Genomic DNA, 22150 nt, shown 5'->3' on the forward strand with positions numbered 1-22150 from the left:
AAGAAAATGTGCAAAATTTTTAACATAAAGCAGTTAAATGCCTGAACGATTGACGATTAAAAGATTAAGATTTAGAAAAAATTGCCTTCGAAATTAATCAGCATCCTTTAAGTTTAAGTGAGTTGGGGGACGGCTCTGTATAGTAGGGGTGCGCCGGACCGCCGACGAATAATAGGTACCCCCACCCCAGGCAGAGTTACTGAGCCTTCTGTTATATCAGTACAAGATTACAAAGGGAAAGTCAAATACGAAATTACAAAAAGAAAAGTTAAGGCAATATACGTCCTAATTACAATTCGCCCCATACCGAGCGAATTCTTTCCCTAAGCTTCCTCCAGTCTTCGTTCCGTCGAGAAGAAGTGATGTTCAATTCAGCCACAACATCATCACCAACTTCCAACTTCTTGTACTGCTCGACCAAAGACTTAGCTCGCTCAATTCCTTGGGAGGCATTACACTTTTTAGCAGCCATTCTCGCCTTGCAGTCGTCCATCTTGGCTTGAAGCTCCTTTATCTGAGCAGTCAAACTAGTCATCAAAGAGTTTTCAATCATGACTTTCGGAAGAGATTTCTCTCAACTCGTTCTCAGCTTTGTTGATCTCCAAATGCAAAGACTCTTTTTCAGATACGGCACGGTGCGAAGATATTGAGTACTTTTGGCCTTCAATTCAACATTCTTGGCCAGCAAGGAGAGGACTTCAGAATGGATAACTTTCAGCGTCGCTTTAAAATCAGCAGAAAGATTGAGCGACGGAAGTGTCAGTGCTTGCTCCAATTTCGCATTCAAATGCTCAAGCTTATCCTTATGCCTGACAGCACTAGCCTTACCAATGTCCATAGCCATGAAGGACATATACTCAAATATTGACTGCTTGAGGAACTTCATATCGTCCTTTGAAGAAGCAGAAGGACAACTGATTGAAGCAGGGCGAGATATTTTGACTTGCCCCCAGGAAGCGAACAAGTCTTGAATGGAACGCACAATTTTATCAGCATCCTACAAAGAAAATTGCCAATATTGAAGGTTTCCACTACACTAAACAAAGTGAAGGAAAAGGAAAGAAGGAAGGGATTGAATCCAAAGTATAAAAGAATAAAAAATGTCCCTTCTGGACATATTTACAAGAGTCAGAGGCTCAATGGCTAGCCCGTAGCAGCTAGCAGAAGGGCTGGAAAAAGATGGAGCACCAAGCGATGGAAAATAAACTCTCAATCACATTTGAGCGAACCAAAGAGATCCACTGCCAGTGGGAGATGCACCATTCTTCAATTGGGATTGAAGAGAAGCCATGCCTCTATAGAGGGCAGCTAAAAAGAAAGAACATAAATTCAGAGGCCTACCACCCGTCAATTCGTGCGCTATGGGCAAATAGCTCAGGGAGGGCTTTATACTTGGCACATACAAAATGTATTTACAAAGCTAAATCAGAAGAAAGGCCACTCGCTCAGTATGGGAAGGCTCAGCGCTCGAGTGGTTATGAAGGATTTGCAGACTTGAATAAGAATCGGTGAGGCCTTTACCAAATTTTGGGGCGGCACCAGAAATCAGGATATCAGGGAAAATGGTATCGCCCAAAGGTGGCAGATTTACTAGGGCCCCAATATCCCTTAAGGTAATGGACATGGGACCGAGAGGAAAAACAAAAGTATTATACTCAGAAGACCAAAAAACTTAAAGCGATTGGAAAAAATACTGGTCAAAAATAGGGGATTGAAGAGAGATTTCTAACAAATCAGAAATCATAACATTATCAAAAATTGCCTTAGTAGGACCATGGTCCACAATGCGAGCATGCCATCTACGAAAAAGACATTAGATTTAGGCCAAATACGAATACCTCTTTCATGAAGTGGCCCCAGCGGCAAATAATTTAGAAACGGAGGGCCATGAGTACAAGGGAATAGCTGACCGACCGCCACTTGTTCGATGGCCTCGGCATTGTTGAATGAAGGACCTAGATAGAGCTCATTGAGTTCGACATTGGCTGGTGCAAGAAAGTTCGGAATTACATATGGCCGAGTAAGGAGTTTCTGAAAGCCTTCGAAACTGAAGGAGTCACTAGACTGAGATTGTGAAGTAGCCATTAGGGACGAAATAGAGTTTTGCAGAGTTACGTAGCAGAGAAGCAAGGAGATGAACAGTAATATTGCGAGAGAGGCGCGAAAAAATGAGGCATGATTTAATGGTGCGATGAAATACGTATTTGGGGGTTATAGGGGTTTGCAAACGTCGTACCTTTTCAGACTATGGAAGAAAACAATGATTGAAATTCTTGAAAATTTCGAATGTTGTTGAGAAACACAAAGTGAATATGGTAGAAATTAATAATTGATATTAATTCTGCCATATTGGGGGGTAATTGTTGACACACAAAAAGTTCAGCCCAACTCGAATAGCCCAAGGAATGAAGCCCAATTGGAAGATCCCCAAAATCAAATAGCCCAAAGAACGACCCAGTCAGGCAATGCAGGATAAAGACCCAAATAAGGAAGCCCATGAACACGGAAATACCATCGCCCAATGTTACAAGTCGTCCAAGATTTGAGCGAATGAATTGCCATGCAGTCGCCCAGAGCTGTGATTCTGCTCTCGTCCAAATATTCAAGTTGCCCAATATTTTAGCAAACATAAGAAGTTATGGTTACCCAAAAGTGCAGTTAATGAAGCAGTTATTGGGTAGTCCTATCACGTTCCACGATTCAAGAAATTCAATTGAAGACGATTGAATGACAAAAGTAGTGACAGCAGTTAGAAAAGGCAGTTTCATGACAAGTTGGCCACTACAAGGAAAGTGGGCAGTTATAGAGTGATCAAGCAGTTTCTTAAGCAGTTGATCATGAATAAATCACCCAGGGAGTATAAAAGGAAGAAAAGACATAGAGTAAAAGATCCCGAATCAAACACTCTCAAACAGAGAATATGTAACTTTCAATTTCTTAGTTTAGATTTAAACACTTCTTTTACAGTAACTTGTGTGCTTGCGCCCTTTGGAGGCATTCTGTTTTTATTTTCCAATTGTAAAGTCATCGCCAATAAAAATGCTCCTTTTTGGGACTTTGTCTCAAAAGGTTTGTCCCTTACACAATCGTCTGATCCCTTTTTAATTGTTAGCTACTAACCCGCGTGAAACAAATAACAAAAAGAACAAATCTAAAAATTGAGGAAAATTGAAAAGATAAAGTAGTTGGAATTCATAATATTACTTAATCATCGCTTAATTAATTTTTTAGCAAGTAGGGAAGCAAATTACTCAACTATATTATGTTAAATCTGATTTTTCTGTTTTAACTAATTACTTTTTTCGAGTGTAATTAGTTATAATCTATTGGTTTAACCTACTATATCTTTATCAATTAAAACTTATAAATTGCATTGATTTTTAGTGAAAATAACTCAATGGGCAATCGGGATTAGAAGTATATCTCTATCTCCTTCAAGAACATAGAGCATTTACTAATTAATCTAAAATGCACAATAATCCTTCAATAATTGTACAAATCGCTCAACACAATCATTTATTGACCAAATAAATGAAAAAATATTAAATATAATAGTATATACACATTAAAATAAGTGTCAATTTTGAGAATGTGTGGTTAAAAATAAAAGAAAAGTTTTTGGTTTATCTATAATATGATTTTATTAAAGAATGTGTTGTTGATAAAAAGAGAGAGAAAAATGAATTATAATTTAATCGAAACCAAACAAATGCTGAATTTTAACATTAAAGAGTAAATATTAAAATTAATCAAGCTATGTTAATCTATATCAATCATCCCAACATCAAGAAGTTACCTTGTATACAAATGATAAATTAACGGAGAAAGTTAAAGAAATACATTACAAGTTAGAGAAAATAATGGATAAAAATACAAGACAAAATGTAGAACCCCTCCCCTGCTTAGATAATTGAAATGAAGATTGACTTTGTTTTGATTTTTCCCCCAAACCTCTTCATTTTTTTCGTGTTTTTACTCTCAACTTCCTTTTTCCTTGTACGCTAGTTCTTGCCTCCCGTGCTATAAAAAATTCCTTCTCATGAATATGAGATATGGGCCTTTAAAAACCCTAAAAGATGTGCCCTAAAAAGAGTACTTAGCACAAAACGTCATTACCTTTCAATGTTATTGTATAAAACATCCAAACCTTTCATTTTTTGACATTTTTACCCTTACATTTACCTTTTATTGTGGAAATCATCCTTTTCGTCACATTTCTCGTGTAAAATGACAAATATACTCCCCACATTTAAATAAATCCATAAAAAAGAAAAGAAAAGTTAAAGAATAAATTACAATCATACTCCTAAACTTTTCTAATAAGTGCAAATAAGTTCAAATAAATTATTAAAAGAATAATTAGTACAAAACATTCTTACCTTTCATTATCATTGTGTAAAACGTCCATATCATTCATTTTTTGATATTTTCACCCTTATTTTTATATTTCATTGCAAAATTCATTATTTTCATCAATTTTCTCAATTAAAAACTGTAAAATAACAAATACCCCTTCCTCTTTAAATAAATAAAAATACAGAAGAAAAATAAAAAATAAATTACAACTATACTCCCAATTTTTTAGAAAAATACAAATAAATAATTAAAAAAGAACCTTTTTTTAATTATTTATTTGAAATTTATTTGTACTTTTTTGAAATTTTGGAAACATAGTTGCAATTTGTTCTTTATTTAAAGAAGAGTGTATATTCGTCATTTGCAGTTTTTAATTGTGAAAATGGATGAAAGTAACATTTTCGCAATGAAATATGAAATAATGGTGAAAATATTAAAAAATGAAAGGTAGGAATTACTCTTTTAATAATTTATTTGGACTCATTTGCACTTTTTAAAAAGTTTGGGAGTATAATTGTAATTTATTCTTTAACCTTTTTTTTATTGTTTTATTTAAATACGGATATATTTGTCATTTTATACGAGAAATTTGAAGAAAATTATTACTTCCACAATAAAATGTGAAAGTAAGGGTAAAGGAGTCAAAAAATGAAAGATATGAACGTTTTACAAAATAACATTGAAAAGTAAGAACGTTTTATACTAATTACTTGTATTGAAAAAGCCTCAAAATGTCCCAAAAGACAACCCCAAATTTAGAAAATGGGGAAAACAATTGATGCCCTAACAACACCACGGGCGCGAGGGCATTTCCTTGTATGCACGTGGCCTAGCTCAAAGGCCAAAAAAGGCATTCCGACTTTGAGTTGGACACTCTCACGTGCACGTAGCTTGGTCTACGTGCCCTCGGCCCATGATGTGCTGCCCCGATTTTCTCCTTAAAGTCATACAGTATTTGCATGATAGGTCCCTTAACTTCGATCTCGTATATCAATATCCCCATATTTTGACTTTTATTTCAATCATGACATTGATAATTTGCATCCACAAAGCCCTTCAACTTTAAGAACTTGTACACTTTAGTCCCCAAATTTTTGCCTACAATGACAGTAATTATACAATTGTAGGTAACAATTCCCGCATCTCATCAATATTAACTAATTTTATGTCTCAATTAGGCTGTCGAAGCACACTTATCAAGTTTTCATAATTATAATTTTTATAATTAGCTTAACTTACTTTTCCAAAAAGGGAAAACATTTTTAAGCATAGCCAAACATGTAATTAGTTAAACGAATAATTAATCCATGTAAGATATGAGCAACATAACTCTCATTTAGAAAAATTGGGTTTTATTAATATCAGTTTTATATTTAATAATATTAACTAAGAAAATTGCTTTTAGCATATGAAGTAATTTATAATTTTTCCACAGTATTGTTTACCATATGTGGTGTACAAAAATATAGATTAACAAAAAAGGTAAAATCCCCAAGACTTGTACTCGTGCTTCAGTTTTGAATTAAAATGAACTTATAATATTTAAGTTTTCAAAATAGACTACCTTGTTACCTTAAATTGAATTAACTGAAAACAAGTTTTATATAAAATTCGAAGCTGCCATCAGGTTATAATTATACTCGATAAATCCAATTTAATTTTCTTTTTACTGGGAAAACATCATAATTGTCAATTAAAATCTATATCAGTAAATATATTTACCATGCTTATGATTCTAAATGTTGACCGTTTATAGATAAAATATTCCTAAGGCGAATGGAGCGGAAACAATGATATTTCAAACAAGCATGTAATAACACTAAGTCCAGAAATAGTGTTTTTTTTTAAAAAAAAAATACTGGTTGGAAAGAAATAAAAACTTTTCGATTTACGTGTAATACTATTTTATGGAAGATTGTGTGATTGAAAATAGAAGATATAAGAATGAAATTTAATGTACTGAAAATTAATGAGGGTCAAACGGTTAAGAAACCAAATGAAGAGATTATAACATGTTTAGCGTGAAATTAAAAGGTTCAAATTGAATGTTATAGTTGATAAGTACCTTGTTTTTTCAAATGTTTATTAAATTAAGCAGCAAATCATATATATGTATTCAATTTAAAAATTATTAAAAAAAAAAAAAACACTTAACTCATTAATGCCCGTTAGAATTTATTATTTATCTAACCATGCAAGGAATACAAGATATAGATAAGTACCTAGATAATTGTCTAAATATGTTGTCCTCTTAGCTGTCTCCAAAACCCGTAAATTAATAAATTTTGTGATAAGTATATGGATAGTTGTTTAAATGTATTATCGTCTTAGCTATCTCTGGACTCCACATAATAAAACAATAAATTTTGTGATAAATATCTAGATTTTTAAATGTACCATTCTCTTAACTGTCTCCAGACCCCACATAATAATACAATAAATTTCGTAATAGGCACCTATATAGTTATCTACATATACCGTCCTCTTAGTTGTCTCAATACCCAACGCAATAAAACAACAAATTTTATGTAATAATTATCACACTCGCTTCTCTCTCTCTCTCTCTGGTATTTGTACTTTACAAAGGTGGAAAAACCTAGCAAAATGTCCACTGCCTAAAATTAACCACATTTAGTTACATAGCTTTATGGACCATATTCATGAGGTCCGAACCACACCGTTTAGTGGACGGTTGTGCCAACTTTTTCTCTTGAGCAGAAGTGCCTTCGGCTAAGCTTGAAAATTTGACAATAGTTATGTTGTTGGCATTCAGTTTAAATTAACTTGTTTAGATTAATTCCATGTAATCTCGGCCAATCTAGGGCTGAGCTTCAGCCCACCAAATCCACTCCTCCCTTGGAAAAAAATAAAATAAAATTTGGGGAAGACCACATAACTCATAATTTTAAATATCACATTTCATAAATAACAAACTCAATCAAATATTTCAAACATCAGGTGATAAATAAATTTATTAAATATTAAATTATAATATAATATCCATTAATTATTTCCACCCATGCTATCCACCTCATCCTATCACCCCATTACACCACTTTTCCTCCACTCCTCCACTAGAGATGGCTATCATCTTCGGCGACCACTTCGACAATGGCTCCGGCAATCACTCCGGTGGCTGCTTCGGCAACTATTCTGGCGATCACCCCGGCAAACTGCTCCGACGATCACTCTAGCAAATTGCTCCAATGATCACTCCAACGCCTACTTTGGTAACTATTCCAGGCACTGCTCCGGCTCGCTAATAGAAAAATCTCCAAATTTTGAAAACAATTTCTCTCTCTATATCCCACTGTTGAAAAATCTCCAAAAAACTATGGTGGTCATAATGGTGAGTTGTAAGTGATCAGATTTGCACCTGTGACATTTGTGACCATACTTGTGTGATATGTGACTATTTGTGATCAAATTTGTATTTAGTGTGATTATCTGTGACTATGCCAATCTCAAGTCACAACTAGTAACAATAAATATAAAATTGGTCACAAACAATCACAAAAAATACATACTTGGTCGTATAGAGTCACCACAAACAACTCTGCACACACCACATATATGTGATTAACTCTGACTAATTTTGCCTTCGGTATAACAAACTGTGATCAAAATTATATTCAAAGTGACAGTCTGTGACCAAATGAATATCGAGTCACACTCCACCATCACCACCAAAGAACAACAGATCAGAAAATCATTGCACCCCCAACACCACCATGAGCACCACTGCATCTATACCACTGTCTCCCATAATTACCACCACCACAATACTAGAAAAATTGCCACAACACCACTGCACAAAGCACTCACAGCACACCACCACCATCTCCTCTATCTCCAACTACACCACACCACCATCGACATGACACCACCAAAAAAATCGATAAACCCGTTGTCGCCACCACATCACACTACCACGGCCAGCACCTCAAAAACCATAACAAAAAAAAATGCAGCAAAAGCACCACAAAAATCACATAAAATCACTGCAAAATCACCAAAGAAACTTTTGCTGAGGATTACAACGCCGCAAGAACCTCCACAGCGACGGATCGGAGGAAATTTCAGATCCACTAAGCCCATGGATGTTGAGTAAGTGTGACAGTTGGGATGAGATGGTTGAGTGGGTATAGCGAGCACACTGAGCCCTTGGACATTGCTTCGCCGCACGTGGTGGACACGGCCGGTGGTAGTGCCATGCTAGAGGTGCATCAAATGGGTCCAACATCAGAGGAGCATCGAACGCCTCACTGTGTATTGCGTGTCACCGTAGCGGCTCACACATCGTCGTCGAGTTGGGTGGCTGCCAGAGTGGAGTGGTGATAGATATACAAAATGTATATAGTAAGAGAGAGAGAGAGAATGAGACATGTAGAGAGAGAAAGAGTCTATAGCGAGAGAGAGAGAAGGGGAAAACAATACATATAGAGAGAGAAAGATGCAATGTCGGTGTGGGTAAAGGTTAGGGATTGAATGGGTTGAATTATTGGTGTAATATTAGTTTAATATAATATAAAAATAATAATGTGTAATTAACATTTGAGAACTAAAAGTTAAGCTTAATCCCCTTCTCTTTGAAAACTGATCTTTAATTCCAAGTTTGCACATAATTTTCCCTAAAATTTGCCATCTATTTTATCAAGCTAGTTTGTAGGTCAATTTCGGAATTCCCGAATATTAGAAAAGGTTCTTGACATATTTCCTGAGTGCTCAGGGAATATTTCGTAACGCACATTTCAATTAGCAAATTCATTAAACGATCCGGTAGCAATCGTGATTTAAAAATGATTTCATGAAATGAGTTGAATAAATCTAATTAATGGCCGTGGCCTTTATTACCTTAATTTTTCGATATCCTTTTGCAGAACTTGCAAACAACTATACGATCCATACTTCAAAATGAAAATTCGTTAAATGGCGAACTTAAAATAGCTAGAAAAACATGTCTATGTGAAATGGATTTAATAATTTCTTTAAGCAAACATATTGTATTAATTACAAAAATTTAAGGACAAGGGTTAATGTGTTCCCATTTTCGTCTTTTCGTTTAATTTGTACTGCCAAAGTCGTGTACAAAAAAATTTGCAAGACCCTTGTTAATCAATCGTGGTTCTGCCCTACATGTAGCTCTGTTATTTTATCTAATTATAAATCACATTATTTACACATGTAAGTTATTAATTAGACAAAACAGAACCATTATATGTTCAATCAATTCACATAGCTCATGTTATGTAACACTAAAACACATTAACTACACGTGTAAGCTTTTAGAAAAATGAGAATCATTATATGTTAAAGACGCCATAAACATGCAGATCATATTTATTTTCTTCATCAAAAAAAACCTTACACGTGGGTATATCATAAATGGCTCACACGAGTCAAACTTAAACTCGTCATATACCTAGGGGTGGAGTTAGAATTATTATTCAGTGCGGGCAAAATTCTCTTAATGTGTTCGTATCCTTTACATGCTCTAACAATTTTTTTTCAATTGTTGTCTTTATAACATATATAGTCGTGTTCGCTTTCATTATCTACTTTTACAGAGCCATGGTTTTGTCTAGCGATATCGTGTCATCCCGTCAACTACTTCCTATAGGTCTTGTCCTTGGAGATATAACTCTATATAAATTTGTTACGTGGTATAATTTTTGGTTATTGAGCNTCATATACCCATATGAATTACTTATTTTTAACTTGTTCTTCGATATGAAAAACTTGGGGTGTGACACTAATTATGCTGTCGACGTTCACTTCTTGAGATATAATCAACTCATCTAACTCAATTTCACGTAACTCTATAATGGTATTTGACACTAAACTACATTATCTACACATCTACTCTAATAGACAAAGCACATTACTTTATGTTCAACATGTTATACACGTGTAAATCATATTTATTTTTTATATACCTTACATATCGATTTTCCATAATTTGGTAACGCTTAAAACTCACCATATCTCCATCCTATGATGCTTTGTTAAACCACGGGAAATAGAAATTATTTAGTTTTATTTTATCCCAACAATATACAAACATATGACATATATGATATATTCACACGTTTTCCACCTCATATACTTCATGCTAGCTAAAAGGCTCTTCCACTGGTTTCCTTCCAAATCCAATATCCAATAAATGCAAAAGGTGGCTACGAAACTTACTCGAAACTTGCATCCATCCAGAAAAAATGATAAAATAAGCCCAAACAAAACACCCTTTTCAATTTCAAAGCAAAACGCATAAAAATTCAAACCCTTCATTGTACTATAGAAGAAGCACAGAAATTTGAAAATACCATTCACAAATCCAGATAGAAAGTGCCCAAAAAGTACTACTGCAACCACTTTCATCTGAACAAATTATTGAGACTTCTAGCTCATGAGAAACTTAAATAAGGAACTTGCTATACATATAGCCAGCTAGCTTATTGTTTATGATAATAATTAATATAAAATGAGAAGATGCCTTTTTGCTTCATTTGGTGTTCACTTTCATTCATGGCTTCAAACGAACCCATTGGTACTTGCCTTCCATAGGAACGTCCTTCACTATATCATAGTTGTACCTGAAAATAACGCAAAATCAATCAATTAAATCAAAATTATTACTCTGTTTCAATTTTAAAAAAAGGTTGAACCCCAACCTTAAGGGTCCTCAACTGCCCTTGCCCTGAAGTATCGTGAGAGAGGTAAATCGCAGGTTATGCCTTCAAGGGTATAGGGTGGAAGGCTGCTTGTACACTTGCACTTACCCAAGAGCCAAATCCATATTTCAGGATTCGAACCCTTGACGTGACAACTTCAAGCAAAGTTGAATTTCTCCACCCTCCCCTTTTACCACTTGAAGATGCGTCCTGGCGGCTGTTTCAATTTTAAGTAACGTGAAGAGTGGCTCATGAATGCTAAATTGAGCGTTTTGGGGGTGACGATTTTTATCATGCGCACACACACCACAGAAACGTAATTATTTGTATTTTCAATTTTGTACTCACTTTTCAGCAAATCGTTTTTGCTGCAACTTTTCTTCTGCTTCAAAGAACTCTTCCAGCTCCGCCTCTGATGGCATTTTTTCCTCCGCCACTGAAATTATCCGGCGAGTATTTGCCGGTGGTGGTGGCGTTTTCTCTGATTGGGACGAATACTCGATTTCTGATTCTTCCGACCTCATTTCTGATTCTTCGGAGTCTCCGTAAAGCTCTTTTGTTGGCGACGTTTTTCTACTAAAATAAAATAAGATAATAATAAAAAAATAATAAAACGGTCAAAAGAAAAAAAAAAATCGAAGATACATGCACACACACACACATGCATGTATATATCTGGTTCAGAAAATGAAACGGTGAAAAGTAAATTAAATTAATTTAAAAGAGTTAATGAATATAATTTAATTTCATTAATTTACCTGGAAACGTTGTTGGTGGATATGGAAATTTCAGTTTCAAATTCCACGGACTGAAATAAAAATTAAATTCATAAGAAAATAACCAGCAAATTAAGCTTGAAATAGAAAACACGGCGTAAAACTATTTCTTAAACACGATATATCATTGAGTAAGTTTGAATTATGAATTTTCACCTTCAGATCTGTTGAACTTAGGTTCTCTTTTATGAAGCCGTTTGACTCGTGATCCTTAGAGCAGTCGGAGGTTATAGAATTCTCCGGTGACACCAAATTCTCAGTGAAGTTCACGTCATGGTTTTCAAAGAGATCGGAATCGGATTGAAGTTTTCTTCTCTTGCCGGAGCTTCCATTCGTAAACTCCGCCTGCGCTTCTCCTTTCATCACTCTCTCACTCTTGCATTTCTTGAGGTCCTCTCCCATCTCTCTAGACACACATATAGCGCGCGCGCTCTCTCTCTCTCTCTCACTCTCTAATATGCATGTACGTATTTATAGCTGGCCTGGTGCTTTATATACATGTATTGGTGTGTATAATGTGAGCTCTGTAGGGTTTGATTCAAACGCAACCGGCGAGGTTGAAGCCTCCTCTCTGACTTAATTAACTCTAAATGCGTTACAATTCAATATTATTTTAGATATTTTATTATTCATTTTCCTTTTATATGACCAAAATAAAAAAATATAAAAAATTGTAGAACGTACCTCATCGAAGAAACTTTGTCAAATATTGGTAGATAGTACTAGACGAGACTGGACAAGACTTCGAACAAGATTTTAGTTTCTTCGACTCTGTCTAATATTGTATACTAAATATGCACTTTGTCATTATGTATATATTTATGAAAATAATGAAAATCATTCTTTAAAAGAAAAAATCACCAAAACTATAGGAATTTGATTTTCATGGAATTGGTCAAAAATATGCTTTAAATGTTTGAAACTTGGAATTCGAACTCCATTTCCACTTTAATATTAAACAGCCAAAGTAGAAAAACGAATTCCTAAGATGTGAGATTTTCCATGAAATTCGTTGCAATCAAACGAACCCTAAATTACGAACACAGAGAAGAAAAAAGTTGGGTTCAATTCTTTGGCATGTTAATGATGGTAATAAATTTTATTAATGAACGAGCATATTCAAAGTTTAAACGAATTAATGAAAATTAATATTCTTTTAATAAATAAAAAGAAAGATTCTATACTTATAGAATTGCATATAACTATAAGAAGAAATTCACATTAATTGTTATGATGAAACTAAAATTAGGGGATCCTCCATACATCACGGAGAATATTTTTGGAATTATTTAAATATATTCAGTATATATAATTTTCCCTAAAGGAGAAATTTAGACTTAAAATAACGAAAATCATTCTTTAAATAAAACGATTATCTTCCATTAAATCAAAACTATTTTTTTTCTCAAAATCATTTTCAACTGCAAAATCACACAATATGGTCCATCCGTTGATATTGTTATAGCTAAACGTTAATGCTGGATTTGCCCCTGATTATATTGTCGAGATTCACTTCTCGAGTTTCAATCAACTCATCTAGATCAATTTCACGTAGCTCAATAACGATATTTGACACTAAACTACATTATCTACACGTCTACTCTAATAGACAAAGCACATTATTTTATTTTTTGTACATTTTTTATTCTTTTTTTTGTTTTTGTTTTTGGCATTGCTATCCTTCAAATTATTGACTACAATGACCGTAATTATACAATTGTAAGTAAAAATTCGCTCATTTCATCAATATTAACTAGTTTTAGGACTCAATAAGCGCGTCGAAACACACTTATCAAGTATGTCTAGGGGTGGCAATCGAGCCAAGCGGCTTGTTGGCTCCTGAAAAGACAACTTGAGAGTAGCTCGGGCTTGTATTTGGACAAGCCCAAGCATGAGCAGAGTGGGCCTGCTCGCTAGTTTAGCTCGCCGACCATCCTAATTTTCACGAGTGCTCACGGGCTCGTAAAAAAGGGGGAACAAAAGAGTAAAAAAAAAATTTGAGCTCATGGGCCGAGTTGAGCTTGGCCCTTGAGCACGAGCCGAGCATATGGGTGAATGGGTGGCTCAGCCCATTTCCATCTCTAAGTATTTCGTAATTTTAGTTTTTATAATTAGCTTAACTTACTTTTCCACAAAATGGATAACAATTTTAAGCATAGCCAAACGTGTAACTAGTTAAAGGAGTAAATAATCCATGCAAGATACAACCAACATAACTCTCATTTAAAAAAGGGAAAATTGCAGCAGCGGCCCCTAACCTTCTCATTTTTGCAGATTTTATCCTAACATTCATTTTGTATCAGGAGAGGTTCCTAACCTTTCACAAATATGCACCTGAGGTTCATCTGAAAAAATTAAGCAATCAACATCTAATAAAACAGTCCAAAAAGGTATCAACATACACTAAAATCGTCACGATAGCAGATAGTTCAAGAAATTTTTTCGATCAACTGACGGTCTTTTGTACGGTTTCCATCCAGATGGGCTTCAAGTACATATTCATGAAAGGTTAGAAACATTCGCTGGTACAAAATAAAAAGTTAGGGTAAAATCTGTAAAGATGAAAAGGTTAGGGTCCGCTGCTGCAATTTTCCTTTAAAAAAATTGGGTTTTATTAATATCAATTTTCTATTTAATAATTTTAACTAAGAAAATTGCTTTTAGTATATGAAGGAATTTATAATTTTTCCAAAGTATTGTTTACCATATGTGGAATATAGAATCCTATAAAAATATATAGTTTAACAAAAATGTAAAATCCCCAATACTTATACTCGTGCTTCAGTTTTGAATTAAAATGAACTTATAATATTTAAGTTTACAAAATAGACTACCTTTTTACCTTAAATTGAATTAATTGAAAACAAGTTTTATATAAAACTCGAAGCTGCTATCAAGTTATAATTGCACTCGATAAATCCAATTTCATCTTCTTTTTACTGGAAAACATCATAATTTTCAATTAAAATCTATATCAGTAAATATATTTTCTATGCTTATGATTCTAAATGTTGACCGTTTATAGATAAAATATTCCTAAGGCGAATGCAGCGGAAACAATGATATCTCAAACACATATGTTATAACACTAAATTAAGAAACTAACGAAGTGATTACAACATGTTTATTGTGAATTTAAAAAGTTCAAATTGAATGTTATAGTTGATGAGTATCTTGTTGTTTCAAATGTTTATTAAATTAAGCAATAAATCCTATATATGTATCTAATTTGAAATTCATTAAAAAGAAGAACTTAATGGCCATTAGAACTTATTATTTATCTAGTCGTGCAAGGAATACAAGACATAGATAAGTACCTAGATAATTGTCTAAATGTATTGTCCTCTTAGCTATCTCAAAATCCCATAAATTAATAAAATTTGTGATGAATATCTAGATAGTTGTTTAAATGTGTTATCGTTTTAGCTTTTTCCAGACCTCACATAATAAAACAATAAAGTTTGTGATTAAGTATCTAGATATTTAAATGTCCTGTTTTCTTAGCTATCTCCAGACCTCACGTAATAAAACAAGAAATTTTGTAATTAGTACCTACATAGTTATCTAAATATACCGTCCTCTTAGTTGTCTCAATACCCAACATAATAAAAGAACAAATTTTATGTAATTATTATCATACTTACTTTTCTCTATATTCATATATATATTTTTATAGTATTTGTAATTTATAAAGATGGAAAAACTTAGCAAAATGTGAACAAGCACATGTAAATCAATGAGTAGTTTTTTTGACACCCAAAATGCATGACAATGTGTATTTCTATTTGATTTTTCCACTGCCTAAAATTAACCACATTTGGTTAGATAGCCTTATGGACCATATTCATGAGGTCTGAACCACACCGTGTAGTGGACGGTTGTGCCAACTTTTTCTCTTGAGCAGAACTGCCTTAGGCTAAGCTTGAAAATTTTACAATAGTTATGTTGTGAACATTCAGTTTAAATCAACTCGTTTAGATCAATTCCATGTAATCTGGGCAAATCTAGAGCTGAGGTCCAACCCACCAACTCCACTCCCCCCTCAAACATAAAAAATAAAATAAAAATGCCATCGATTTTATCAAGCTAGTTTGTAGGTCAATTTCGAAATTCCCAAATATTAGAAAAGGTTCTTGACATATTTCCTGAGTGGTCACGGTATATTTCGTAACTCACATTTCAATTAGTAAAATTGTTAAATGATTAGGTCGCAATAGTGAGTTAAAAATGGTCGCATGAAATAAGTTTAATAAATCTAATTCGTGATCGTTGCCTTTTTTAGCTTATTTTTGGACTACATTTCTCTAATGTAAGGGTAGATTCTCGGAGAACTTGCGAACAACTATACGACCCATATTTCAAAATGGAAAACTGTTAAACGGTGGACTTAAAATAGCTAGAAAAACATGTCTACGTATAATGGATTTAATAATTTCTTTAAGCTAACGTATTGTATTAATTATTAAAATTTAAGGATAGGGCTTAGTGTGTTCCCATTTTAGTCTTTTCGTTTAATCTGTACTGTCAAAGTTGTCTGTAAAAAATTTGCAAGACCCTTGTTGATTAATCGTGATCTAGTTACAAACCACATTATTTACATGTGTAAGTTATTAATTAGACCAAACAGAACTATTATATGTACAATCAATTCACTTGGCTCATGTTATCTAATACTAAAACACATTATCTACACGTATAAGTTTTTAGAAAAAAGAGAATCATTATATGTTCAAGACGCCATAAACATGCGGATCATATTTATTTTCTTTATCCAAAAATCTTACACGTGGTTATATCATAAATGGGTCACACGAGTCGAAATTCAACTCGTCATATACCCATATGAAATACTTATTTTTAACTTGTTCTTCGATATGAAACATTTGGGGGTGTGACACTAATTATGCCGTTGAGATTCACTTCTCGAGTTTCAATCAACTCATCTAGATCAATTTCACGTAGCTCCATAACGATATTTGACACTAAACTACAATACCTACACGTCTATAATAGACAAAGCACATTACTTTATGTTCAATATGTCATGCACATGTGATCATATTTATTTTTTATAAACCTTACAGATCGATTTTCCATAATTCGGTAAAACTAACTCACCATCTCTCCATCCTATGATGCCTTTGTTAAACCACGGGAAATAGAAATTATTTAGTTTTATTTTATCCCAACAATGTACATACATATGACATATATGATATATTCACACGTTTTCCACCCCCATATGCTTCATGCTAGCTAAAAGGTTCTTCCACTGGTTTCCTCCCAAATCCATTATCCAATAAATGCAAAAAGTGGCTATAAAACTTACTCAAAACTTTCATCCATCCAGAAATAAGCTAATAAGCCCAAACAAAACACCCTTTTCAATTTCAAAAGCAAAACACACATAAGAATTCAAATCCTTCATTGTACTATAGAAGAAGCACACAAATTTGAAAATACCATTCACAAATCCAGATAGAAAGTGCCCAAAAAGTACTACTGCAACTACTTTCATCTGAACAAATCATTGAGACTTCTATCTATCCCATGAGAACATAAATAAGGAAATTGCTATACATTGAGCCAGCTAGCTAATTGTTTATGATAATAATTAATATAAAATGAGAAGATGCCTTTTTGCTTCATTTGGTATTCACTTTCATTCATGGATTCAAACGAACCCATTGGTACTTGCCTTCCATAGGAACGTCCTTCACTATATCATAGTTGTACCTGAAAATAACGCAAAACCAATCAATCAAATCATAATTATTACTCTGTTTCCATTTTAAGTAACGTGAAGAGTGGCTCATGAATGCTAAATTGAGCGTTTTGGGGGTGATGATACTTATCATGCGCACACACACCACAGAAACGTAATTATTTGTATTTTCAATTTTGTACTCACTTTTCAGCAAATCGTTTTTGCTGCAACTTTTCTGCTGCTTCAAAGAACTCTTCCAGCTCCGCCTCTGATGGCATTTTTTCCTCCGCCACTGAAATTATCCGGCGAGTATTTGCCGGTGGTGGTGGCGTTTTCTCTGATTGGGACGAATACTCGATTTCTGATTCTTCCGACTCCATTTCTGATTCTTCGGAGTCTCCGTAAAGCTCTTTTGTTGGCGTCGTTTTTCTACTAAAATAAAATAAGATAATAAAAAATAATAATAAAATCGAAGATACATGCGCGCGCGCACACATATATCAGGTTCAGAAAATGAAACGGTGAAATGTAAATTAAATTAATTTAAAAGAGTTAATGAATATAATTTAATTTCATTAATTTACCTGGAAACGTTGTTGATGGATATGGAAATTTCAGTTTCAAATTCCACGGACTGAAATAAAAATTAAATTCATAAGAAAATAACTAGCAAATAAAGCTTGAAAAAGAAAACACGGCGTAAAACTATTTCGTAAACACGCATATCATAGAGTAAGTTTGAATTATGAATTTTCACCTTCAGATCTGTTGAACTTAGGCTCTCTTTTATGAAGCCGTTTGACTCGTGATCCTTAGAGCAGTCGGAGGTTATAGAATCCTCCGGTGAAACCAAATTCTCAGTGAAGTTCACGTCATGGTTTTCAAAGCGAACGGAATCGGATTGAAGTTTTCTTCTCTTGCCGGAGCTTCCATTCGTAAACTCCGCTTGCGCTTCTGCTTTCATCACTCTCTCACTCTTGCGTTTCTTGAGGTCCTCTCCCATCTCTCTAGACACACATATAGCGCGCGCGCGCTCTCTCTCTCTCTCTCTCTCTCTAATATACATGTACGTATTTATAGCTGGCCTGGTGCTTTATATACATGTATTGATGTGTATAATGTGAGCTTGTAGAGTTTCATTCAAAAGCAGCTGGCAAGGTTGAAGCCTCCTCTTTGACTCAATTAGATCTAAGGTAGTGTTTAATTGGTGGTGGAATTCCATCGAAAATGGAATTGAAATTTAATGGTGTTTGATAGCATTTTAATGATCTAAAATTACATTTCCATGTTTTGTGCCACATCAGCCCAATTCCACCAAATGAAGGAATTGCAATTCTCACCAATATGGTGAGTATTGCAATTCTAGGTTACTGTAGCATTTTTAAAATTTTTTTTTTTGTTGATAACGAAGACAAATTCTAAGAATTATTGTAAAAAAATATTTTACTTTAATTAACAATTTTCATGTAAAATAAAGCCAAACGAACAAGAAAAGATTGATAATTTTCTTGAAATTTTTATTTTTTTGTTTTGGCAATGGAAACAAATTTCATCCCCAAAATCAGTAAATTATATCCCTTTAATTGACAATTTTCATGTAAACAAAGTCAAACGGACATAAAAAAACACTTTAATTTAAACATTTTCCACATACCGGTCAAACACAATAATTTACAATTCTTAGAAAAATAATTTTCCATCAATTCAATTCCCTGAATTCATTTTCTTTCCACCCAATTTCACCTTTGCAATCAAACGGACCCTAATGCTTTACAATTCAATATTATTTTAGATATTTTATTATTCATTTTCCTTCTATATGACCAAAAAATAAAAAATAAAAAAAAATGAAAAATGTACCTCTTCGAAGAAACTTTGTCAAACATTGGTAGATAGTACTAGACGAGACAAGATAAGACTTCGAACAAGATTTTAGTTTTTTTGACTCTGTCTAATATTGTATACTAAATATGCACTTTCTCATTGCGTATATATTTATGAAAGTAACGAAAATCATTAAGATATTGTGTTTGAATTTATGCTCGTGGAATTGAGAAAACTTCTAATTTGAGATGCCGATATTGAGTCAACATATTATAGAACATTTCCATTTGTCAAAGTTTCATTGATCACTGAAGCTAACTGTTAGATAGCAAAAATACATAACTCTCGTATTGTAGAGCCTTTCCGAATTAGAGGTTAGTGTTCATTGTTCTTACATGAGGAAACCATAAATAGTTGCCGAGTCTATCTCTTGTCGAATCAAGATCTTAAAGAGTAACTTTTCGACGCGCAAACTATAGTGACACTAAAGCAAAGCATAGAGTACCGAACCTAGAAAGATTTATTAGTAATTAACCTGAAAGTTGGAGCCGAATGCCATATTGGATAAGTGAATAAAGTCATTTATTTATTTATTTTTTTGGGGTTTTGATCCTTATTGGACACATCAATATATGAGTAATCAAGTTTATAGTCAATCGGCGGAATGCATCACATATACCTAAAGTTGTAAATACTTAAGCCTCATTTGGCACACATTAATATAAAAATAAGAATGAAAAATATAGTATTTACGGATCTCACACAAGAGATAGAAAGTTAAGTATAGTAGTTTGATGTAATGAATAACGGTCATATTTTTCATTTTAATAAGCAAATAAGAAGAAACAAACAGGGATTTAGTGTTTAATGTTAAATGTCAAATAGCAAAAACACATCACTCTTGTAATGGTTGTCAAATCAAATTAAAACAAGGAAAAAATGTCAAATAGCAAAAGCACATCACTCTTGTAATAGTTGTCAAATCGAATTAAAACAAGGAAAATTCGATCTGACACCTTAAGCTAACTTGAACTGGTCAAGTTGACCTTCAACTTATAAAAAAAAAAAAATGGAAGAGAGAGATTTTTTTTAATCGAGTTTTAATTTTACACAATATTATGGTCATTCTCATACAAATCCGCCATACTAAAATTAGTGCATGTGTTGTAAAATTTTAGAATTTAGATTTTTTTTTTATCTACATATTACGAGAAACTAGTACACAAATATGTCTACATATCACGTAAAATCCATGACTTATAATCATTTTAAAATACTTCCAAGCACTTAAAAGGGGGCTTAGGGGCAAAATAGGAAATATAAAGATGCATAGATTTGACGACGGAAATTTTATTACGGGAGATGATTCGGTCCTGACTCCTTAGCGGTGTCGGGATGTGGATGTTCTGAGGATTATTTGGATTGTTACCATTGGTGCAACATAAATCAATAGTCGTAATTTGTTCTGTTTTCATATTTTCAGAAAAAAATATTTTAATGTTTGGCAAAGTCCCCAAATTATTAAGGGATGAAATTCTCACATCGAGTAAAGATAGAAATATAGATAAATTTATAAGATTTTCGACTGTACCTCTTAACAAGATTGACATTTTAAGATGGTACCATAAGTCTTAATATGGTATCAGAGTACATTAAACTCCAACGAGCGATTCGATTCGATTAAGACTCAGCCGTTGTTTGAGCCCCATTTTTGGGAAGAAAATGAATTTTTGAATAGTGTATTGATGGGAAATATGTGGTTAAAAAATAAGAATTTTTTTTGATTTACGTGCAATATTATTTTATTAAAAATGTGTGATTGAAATGATGTCAAAATACTATTTAAAAATGTATTTTTTTGGAAAGAATGTGGCTCACAAGAGCTCAATAAATGAGTATACGAATTTTAATATTCACTTGCTCAAACGAGCTACCATCTAATGGGTGCATGTTAATAGATAAAATTTCACATCGGATAAAAATGAAAATATAGACCAATTTACAAGGTTTTGTGCTACTTTTCTTAACAATGTTGATATTTTAAGATGGAGTCCCAAGTTTTAACATGGTATCAGATCCCATTAAAATCTAACGAGCGATTCGATTCGATTAAGACTCAATAAATAAGCATACGAATTTCAAGATTGGTCTGCACAAATAAGCCACCATCTTATGAGTGTATATTAAGCGATAAAATTCCCACAACAATTAAATATGAAAATACAGACCAACTTATGAGGTTTTGAGCTACTCCTCCTAACATGATTGATTTTTTAAGATGGAACTCCAAGTTTTAATATGGTATTAGAGTCCATTAAACTCTAATGAATAATTCGATCCTATTAAAACTCAATAAATAAGTATATGGATTTCAAGATTGGTTTGCTCAAACGAGCCACCATTTTGTGGGGACATGTTAAGGGATAAATCTCACATCAAATAAAGATGAAAATATAGACTAACTTATAAAGCTTTAGATTACTCCTCTTAAAAATTTTGATTTGTTAAGATAGAACCCTAAATCTTAATACAACTTACCCACACCTTCACATAATTTTCTTTGATAAAGAATAATAAGTAATTTTTTTTAGCTTCGTAATCAACGACTCTTGACAGCCATACAATCAAACTATTAGGGTCTGTTTGATTATAAATGTGGAATTTGGGTGGAAAGAAAATGAATTTCAGGGAATTTTTTTTAGCTTTGTAACCAATGTATGCACGCTAAGCCACATTGTTGGGAATCTACTTATACATGCACAGCGGAAAATTAAATTATTTCGATTCCCACCCAATAGATCTCATTGTGTTTGGTT

The 22150-nt window shown here is 33.4% G+C and overlaps 2 protein-coding genes across 4 annotated transcripts; both read right to left on the reverse strand.

Annotated features, from left to right (window-relative positions):
- Positions 1 to 10643: 10643 nt before the first annotated feature.
- On the reverse strand, positions 10644 to 12342 carry LOC111412767 (cyclin-dependent kinase inhibitor 7-like). 2 transcript variants are annotated; one of them, XM_023043681.1, is made up of 4 exons: positions 11960 to 12342; positions 11786 to 11835; positions 11376 to 11600; positions 10644 to 10949 (listed from the first exon to the last, which is right to left on the reverse strand). In XM_023043681.1, exons 1-4 carry the CDS (start codon positions 12203 to 12205, stop codon positions 10880 to 10882), a joined length of 591 nt encoding a protein of 196 aa, XP_022899449.1. In that variant the 5' UTR covers positions 12206 to 12342; the 3' UTR covers positions 10644 to 10879. The 2 variants fall into 2 exon arrangements, with proteins under 2 accessions (XP_022899449.1, XP_022899448.1); XM_023043680.1 differs by having other exon boundaries at positions 11376 to 11603; positions 11960 to 12340.
- Positions 12343 to 17164: 4822 nt separating this feature from the next.
- LOC111411586 (cyclin-dependent kinase inhibitor 7-like) lies at positions 17165 to 18702 on the reverse strand. 2 transcript variants are annotated; one of them, XM_023042090.1, is made up of 4 exons: positions 18268 to 18702; positions 18095 to 18144; positions 17715 to 17942; positions 17165 to 17539 (listed from the first exon to the last, which is right to left on the reverse strand). In XM_023042090.1, exons 1-4 carry the CDS (start codon positions 18574 to 18576, stop codon positions 17470 to 17472), a joined length of 657 nt encoding a protein of 218 aa, XP_022897858.1. In that variant the 5' UTR covers positions 18577 to 18702; the 3' UTR covers positions 17165 to 17469. The 2 variants fall into 2 exon arrangements, with proteins under 2 accessions (XP_022897858.1, XP_022897859.1); XM_023042091.1 differs by having other exon boundaries at positions 17715 to 17939; positions 18268 to 18700.
- Positions 18703 to 22150: the final 3448 nt, after the last annotated feature.

This window comes from Olea europaea, chromosome 16 (genome assembly GCF_002742605.1).
Source record: "Olea europaea var. sylvestris chromosome 16, O_europaea_v1, whole genome shotgun sequence".
Classification (NCBI taxonomy): Eukaryota; Viridiplantae; Streptophyta; class Magnoliopsida; order Lamiales; family Oleaceae; genus Olea; species Olea europaea.